The sequence below is a fragment of the Coregonus lavaretus genome (genome assembly GCF_964263955.1).
Source record: "Coregonus lavaretus genome assembly, chromosome: 26".
In the NCBI taxonomy this organism is placed as follows: Eukaryota; Metazoa; Chordata; class Actinopteri; order Salmoniformes; family Salmonidae; genus Coregonus; species Coregonus lavaretus.
In genome coordinates this window covers 32,623,747-32,631,725 of record NC_140013.1, presented here as the reverse complement: position 1 = coordinate 32,631,725, position 7,979 = coordinate 32,623,747, and the positions used below count along the sequence as shown (strand labels likewise).

At 42.3% G+C, this 7,979-nt stretch overlaps 1 protein-coding gene and 1 long non-coding RNA gene across 2 annotated transcripts; one reads left to right on the top strand and one right to left on the bottom strand.

The window, feature by feature from the left end:
- Window positions 1–448: 448 nt before the first annotated feature.
- Window positions 449–4,192, bottom strand: LOC311102076 (retinol-binding protein 2-like; the record flags this gene model as incomplete). The annotated part of the gene is made up of 4 exons (XM_084143296.1): window positions 449–502; window positions 1,201–1,302; window positions 2,128–2,306; window positions 4,120–4,192. 4 exons carry the CDS (start codon window positions 4,190–4,192, stop codon window positions 449–451), a joined length of 408 nt encoding a protein of 135 aa, XP_083999422.1.
- LOC311102077 lies at window positions 1,216–6,764 on the top strand. The gene is made up of 3 exons (XR_014609969.1): window positions 1,216–1,291; window positions 6,297–6,388; window positions 6,572–6,764. It is a non-coding gene; the product is annotated as an uncharacterized lncRNA (long non-coding RNA).
- Window positions 6,765–7,979: the final 1,215 nt, after the last annotated feature.

Genomic DNA, 7,979 nt, shown 5'->3' with positions numbered 1-7,979 from the left:
GAATGCCAAGAGTGTGCAAAGCTGTCATCAAGGCAAAGGGTGGCTATTTGAAGAATCTCAAATATAAAATATATTTTGATATGTTTAACACTTTTTTGGTTACTACATGATTTCAAGAAAAACCCTTGAATGAGTAGGTGTTCTAAAACCTTTGACTGGTAGTGTAGTTCTGTTCTCTTACAATGACACGCTAATTTGAGAGGGTATGTTATGTTTTTATAAGTTAATATTGTTTGTGTTTATTTGCAGGTACTGTTAACTCTGGTCAATATACACCCATATAAATATTCATTTAATTTATAGACCAAAGTCAATGCATCCCATCTGCTTGGGTTGAATTAAGTATTTATTAAATGTATGTACAATCACATCATAAATACATAACATCATTATGCAGGCAGAAACACATGTAGGTAATGTTACAATAAAGAAGGTTATGTCAGATGTTTTAGGGTTTCTTCTTGAATACTTGTTTGCAGACTTTGTCTTCAACGTGGATCTCCTGAAAGAAGAAGAGACGGATAGAAAGACAATGAGACAATCAAATAACATCTGGTCTGTATCCGAATTGGCACCCTATTCCCTCTATCAGGGGTGTCAAACTCATTCCACGGAGGGCCGAGTGCCTGCAGGTTGTTGGTTTTTCCTTTCAATTAAGACCTAGACAACCAGGTGAGGGGAGTTCCTTACTAATTAGTGACCTTAATTCATCAATCAAGTACAAGGGTGGAGCGAAAACCTGCAGACACTCGGCCCTTAATAGAATAGGTTTGACACATGTGCCCTATATAGTGCACTTCTGGTCAAAAGTAGGGCACTATAGAGGGCATAGGGTGCCATTTGGCATGAAGCCCTAAAGGGATTATATTTTCACTTCTCTTTCTCAGAGTTGGAAATCAAGATTGACTTTATAACTTCCACTTCCACTGTACTGATTGACATACAGAAGTACACCTTCTCACTTTAATATAATTAAAAAGTCCAGAGTGTAAGTCTGAATGAGGATATGTATAAAAGCTGAAGGATTGATAGCTGTTTGTCTCTTTATCTCTCTCCTCAGAAATGTACTAAATGTATAGCGCTTCTGTTGTCTTAGGTATGAAGAATATGTATATGTATGTTCAAGTTGAAGTCTAGGACATTTCTCTCACTCTCTTTTCTGTCCCTAACCCCCTCCCCCCATCTTTCTCTCTCTCTCACCAGGTGTAGCAGGTCTCCTTCTATCCATTGCTTCCAGCCACGATTGGCCTTCTCTCCCGTCTGCACAGCCACCAACTTGTCTCCATCCCAGGTAACCAGTGTCTGAAGAACACACACAGTCAGCTTACCGTAGACACACATTTACCCAAATGTCCCACATCTAAGATATCAGGCTGGTATCATAGACGTAACATAGTAAACGAAAATCCGGGTCACTCAAATTACTATATTTGACTTTTGGTATGGTTGCATAAGACAGAAGGTTGTTTAAGGCAAAAACGAAAGGAGGGTAGTTGGTCGGGATGAATGACGTGAACGTCTCGCAACCCAAAGGCTGTGTGTTCTAATTGTAATTCGTAACATATCATTTGAGGTGGATGATGCAAATTAATACATACCATGCCAAATGTAACATATCACACTAATTTGAGTGTCCCAGATTTTCATTTACTATGTTACGTCTAACCTCCTGTAGCTCAGTTGGTAGAACATGGCGCTTGCAACGCCAGGGTTGTGGGGGGGCCAGTATGAAAAATGTATGCACTCACTAACTGTAAGTCGCTCTGGATAAGAGCGTCTGCTAAATTACTAAATTGTAAAATGTAAATGTAACCCTGAGTCCAGGCTGAAGATGTGTGTATGTTTCCATAAATCCAGGGTCAACAAGACTGAACCAAACTTTTTAAGATGCTTGGATTGTGGGCTATGTGTGTGAGGGCTATGTGACCATACTGAATGCATTAACAAACTGAGAGTCAAGGGAAAGCAGGAGACGAAAACCAATAAAAAATGTAAATAAAAAATGGTGGAATAGACTAAAAGGAGAGAACATGATGGAGAGGGTAAAGGTTAGGGTTTGGAACCAGTTAGGACAGAGTGCAGTGACAGAGTGTCTCTCTGACGTGGTCATAGTGGTTGTGGTCCTACCTGGATCGTCCTGTTGTCCAGTCCCTTAGTGACCTCCTCAAACTCCTCCCCGATCGTGAAGTTGACCTCGTAGTTCCTGAAGGTGCTCAACGTCTTGGTCTCAAACTTGTCTCCGTTCTGGACGATCACCTTAGTCTGGGTCAGGTGGGCGGCGATCTTACGGGTGGCAAAGTCAATATCTGGAGGAAAAACAGTGAAACAACAATGTCAACGTGTAAAGATGTTCTGCTCTTTCCATGACATAGACTGACCAGGTGAAAGCTATGATCCCTTATTGATGTCACCTGTTAAATCCACTTCAATCAGTGTAGATGAAGGGGAGGAGACAGGTTAAAACAGGGGTTTTAAGCCTTGAGACATGGATTGTGTATGTGTGCCATTCAGAGGGTGAATGGGCAAAACAAAATACTTAAATGCCTTTGAACGGGGTATGGTAGTAGGCGCACCGCTGCTGGGTTTTTCAGAATGGTCTACCACCCGAAAGACATCCAGCCAACATGACACAACTGTGGGAAGCATTGGAGTCAACATGGGCCAGCATCCATGTGGAACGCTTTGGCCACCTTGTAGAGTCCATGCCCCGACCAATTGAGGCTGTTCTAGGAAGGTGTTCCTAATGTCTTGGACACTCAGTGGATACTGTAACAGGATAAGGATGAAGTATGTTTAAGCAATAAGGCCTGAGGGGGTGTGGTAAATGGCCAATATACCACGGCTAAGGGCTGTTCTTATGCACGACGCAACGCCTGGACACAGCCCTCAGCTGTGGTATATTGGCCATATATCACAAACCCCAGAGGTGCCTTATTGCTATTACGTTACCAACGTAATTGGAAGAGTAAAAAGTAATGTTTTGTCATACCCGTGGTATACGTTCTGATATAGCACGGCTTTCAGAGAATCAGCATTCAGGGCTCGAACCACCCAGTTTATAATTTCATATAGATTCTGTTCACCTTGGTTGGGCAGTGAGTTATGTATAGTATATATTTTTATTGTGTTTCCTTGTGCATAAGCCACCAGTCCCCCTCTTCAGTTATGAGACTGCAGCTCAAGTCCTAGAATTACTATTCCACTCAGACCAGCTCTGTTGATAATCTCATTTACCCTTTTTAAAATGGCCTGAATAAGTTAAACTGTGAGCCTGCAAAAGAGACTGCCTCTTCCATTTTGATATTCACATAGCATTGGCCACAAAGTGTAAATTCAATTTCTACCAATCTCTCTTTTTGATGAAGCTCTTTTATTTACCCATCCAAATATGTTCTCCCTCCCTCTGTTTCCATATGGGTGTAATTTTCGATCCGCTCATGGAAATAATAGAGTGGCACGGAATGAGACGCCTCGGATTTTGGATTTTTTGGATTTGTTGGGTTGAGCGGGAGGGAGTTATGACAAGGAGGCAGTTATGACACAGAGGGAGTTATGACACAGAGGGAGTTATGACACAGAGGGAGTTATGAATTGGAGATAAAGTCATGAATAATAAAAGACTTGTGGTTTATCAATGCCATGCTAAGTGGATGGATGGGGGCCTTCACTTGCCAGCGATATGCGCAGACGCCTCTTGGCAGAGCTCGGGATGGGATTTTTTATTCTCCTGAATGGGGAGGATAAAAATGCTTAAAAGAGTAAATCAATATTTGTTCGACGTGGTAACAAGCAGGAGCCATTCACACAAACAGTTGAGGTTAAGTCGCCATGACAGAAGCTCAATAAGTAAATGAAGCAGCACCACATCATCCTTTCTCTCTCTTTCCCTCTCTCTCTGTCCCTCTCACAATCTCACTCACTAACATGCTCAAATAAAGTCTTTACACAAGCATTGTCTCTGACATCCCCCTCTCTATCAGACACACTTGTGCACACACACACACATAGACATATACACGCACACGCACACAACACACTCTTTCTCTGTCAATTCCCTCTCTCCTCTCCACCCCTATCTCGTGTCCCTACTTTCCAACAGACAATAGAAGAACAGCTTACCAATGGCCTTCATGATATCCTCAAAGTTCTCATTGGTGACCATCACCCATTGTCCATTGAAGTCTGCAGGCATCTTGGCACCGGCCGGGTTTGTGTTACTGTATATGCCCTGTATCTGTCTATGGGGAATTTGCTCATACACACACACACACACTGCAAGAGGTAGAGACAGATTATATGGGCCCAACCCTTTATATACAGCCTGTTTACGTGTGAAACTAATGGGCAGGGTTCGTCTGATAACACACTCTCAATTTCTTAGAGAGAGAAGGGTCGGGTGTGTGTATGTGTATGTGTGTTTGTGTGTGTGTTTGTCCGTGTGTGTGTGTGTGTGTGTGTGTCAAGGGCGGCAGGTAGCTTAGTGGTTAAGAGCGTTGTGCCAGTAACCGAAAGGTCGCTGGTTCTAATCCCCGAGCCGACTAGGTGAAAAATCTGTCGATGTGCCCTTGAGCAAGGCACTTAACCCTACTTGCTCCTGTAAGTCGCTCTGGATAAGAGCGTCTGCTAAATGACTAAAATATATATATAAGTGTGGAGGCACTTAGCGTCAGCTAACCCACTGCCTCTTAACAGGCTAGCCGGATCACTTATTCATTGTAATGATGCAGAAAGGAAACAAGATGGAGAGCACAAGCTTTGACTTTAGTTCTTCCTAATGAATTACAATAACCTACCGTATTTCTGACTTCAAATCCCTTCTCATAATCAATGTCAATGTCAATTTGATTAATGTGTTTGTGTGTGTGTTTGAGTGAGAGAGAGAAAGAGAGAAAGAGAGAAAGAGAGAGCGAGAGAGCGAGAGAGAGAAAGAGATAATGAGCTGATTACTTTGTTATCAGTCATGTGTGATGGTCCCATAATCTGCTGCATGAAATCTATCATATCAGCAAAGCAGATAGGAAGGGGGGGGGGGGACACAGCGAGAGAGAGAGAGAGGCAGAGAGAGAGAGAGAGCGACAGAGAGAGGGACAGAGAGGGACAGAGAGGGACATAGAGAGGGGCAGAGAGAGAGAGAGACAGTGAAGAACAAAAACCATTGTAAATACAACCCATATTTATGTTGATTTATTTCCCCATTGTACTTAACTATTTGCACATAATATGACATTTGAAATGTCTTCATTATTTTGGAACTTTTGTGAGTGTAATATTTACTGTTATTTAAAAAAATTGTTTAGTTCACTTTTGTTCATTATCTATTTCACTTGCTTTGGCAATGTAAACATACTTACATTGAAATTGAAATTGAATTGAGAGAGAGAGAGTGGGGTGGGGGGCAGAGTGAGAGACAAATTGAGAGACAAATTGAGAGAGAGGGGAAGTGAACATGAGTGGGGGTGTACAGAGTTGAGCTCATAAACACTGCATTAAGAACATAGATGATGCATGAGCTTGCTGTAGGTGGCACCCAGCGTTATTCATTTATCAGGATTGAGTTCACTGTTACCCTAAACTACAATCCTATTCCATAAATACATGCAACCAACAGCTGAACAACGGCTCTGCATAGATTGTGTTGTATGTACTCCTGACTACACAATTAATTTAATGGAGCAGTATTTCACACGATTATTTAATTTGCATCACATCAAAATAACAGTTTGACTGTGATGTGAATTGACCTCTTGAGTTGCTTTGAAGGGGTCAAAGGTCGATGTCTGAAATGTTTTATCAAAAGAACACTATCATCATCTGAACTTTCACCCTAGCATTGCCACGCAACTGAGTAAAGTGTCACGGAACGAACTGTTGTCATGCAACTGCATAAGTGTTTCTTAAAACTAGTGCTGACTGAGTAGCCTTGCTCTTCCTTCATTCTGCAGAAGCCTGCAGAATCCAATTATTTAACCCTCTAGAAAACAGAAAACCTTTTTGCCCCCGGTTTTCCGTGGTGTTTTAGTACCCTTATGGTACAGCGTTACCCGTAGGCAACCCAAAAAGATTCAGGGTGTGGGGAGTAAAAGTTAACATTTTTATTATTGATACATTATCAGAAAGGCAAAATCACTTTTTGTTATGGACTGGGCTCACCAGCAACAACTTCAATGCCAAACATGGATTGTTTCATCTTTTAACCACACGAGGGTGGTATTGTAACATGGAAAACAAGTCATTTTTACTTGTGCATGCTCTTCACATGCTCAGACTTTCTGTCTCTGTCTCTCTCTCATACACAGATATGCACGCACACGGACCACACAAGTGGATACAACACCGCCAGAATGTCTTTCTCCAACCATCCACCATTCCCTGCATCAAGGCCATCTGTGTATGTATGGTGGGTGGGCCAGTGTGAGTTGATTATAGGGCATAAAGCATTTCAGACCACTCTACATCTTCATGGTTTAACACAGGCAGGGGTGCAACTTTCCCTGGGGACGGGGGGGAGGGGGGACGGGGACGGGGGGGCATGACCCCCCCACATTCTGAAATTGCATTTTGTCCCCCCCAGTTTTATCATTGCAGTGTGATACAAAAAGCGGTATCGGTGTGCTTTAGGACCATGCGGACGCCTCAGATTGGTCGTGTAGGCTGTTTGGCAGTTTCAGCCGGCTGGATTTAGGACCGCTTCTGCAGAGCATGGTGACAGGCTGTGTGAAGGCAAAGCTTCTGAAAGGCTGGCGTATTGGACCAGCACGGGAGAGATGAACAGAGGCAGCTGCTGTCTGTGTGTGTTGCACTTTTTCTCTGAGTTGTAAAGCAATCAGAGCAGAAACTGGCTACACTTTATTTCACTGATGCAAGGTAACTGCTGTTTGACTTAGCTAACATTAAAAAATAAAGCATCTAATGTTAACTAATGTTTCATCCCCTCTTTACTGAAGTTCTATCTGAAGTGAATGAACTAGCTACAGTAGCTAGCTAGTAGCTACCACAGTCAGTTCAGCTCTAGCCTCTAGCTATCTCAGTATCTGTCAGGTAGCAGTATCTAACAGCTGTTGTGTGTATTTAAATGTTTTGTAGCCTTTGTTGTGTCCCGTTTCAACAGAAGTAAATTAACTTGGCTAGTTTTCGACAGTTGCTGTACCATTAGAGCTAGCCAAAAGTTGGCTAACGTTAGCTAGCTAGCTCACTAACTTTTGCTATAATTTTTTGCCTCAATCACACTAGACCTGATTCAAACGATATTGATCTGACAGTTTCCCTAGCTAATTCCCTACTTTTCACACTGACACGGCATAAACAGCTCTACAGGCGTCACTGTAATGGTGCACCGTCAGTACACACTACACAACACTATGCTCATAATGTGTTAGCAGGATCAGAGGGTGACAGGTGTCCCAGCAGAGTCAGACAGCCAGAGAGACCAGTCTACGGAGCTCAGGTGAATTTTGCAGTATATTATAACAATCACTGAATGGACACAAAGTTCCATCTTGAGTTGATGGGTAGGGCTACAGAAAAGTAACAGTCTGGGATCTGGGAATAATGGTCATTCAATTATTGAACCATTGATTCTATTCATGGATAATATCATATATAAATGTACACCAAGGTAATTCTTTGTCATGCCTCATCTTAGCAGGATCGGCTGGTGATAGGAGTCTCAGTAGGGTCAGGCAACCAGGGAAGATGCAACACTTTATTCTCTCTGTGCAGCAAACACTGGACAAGCCAGAAGCTTCAAAGATTTAAACTATTTTAAGGCAGTCTGACAAACCTTTAGAGTTGATTTCCAAACTGTATCAAAGGTTGATGGAGGCTTTTCTCGATGACACAAAACATGTAAAACAAAAATGTGAGGAAGACCTGGGAGACACTATTGATGATAATGAATGGATACAGATATGTTTGAATGCCCAGTCATGTTCATATAATCTCAGACATAAATTACTGCAGTTTAAGACCATCCATAGAAC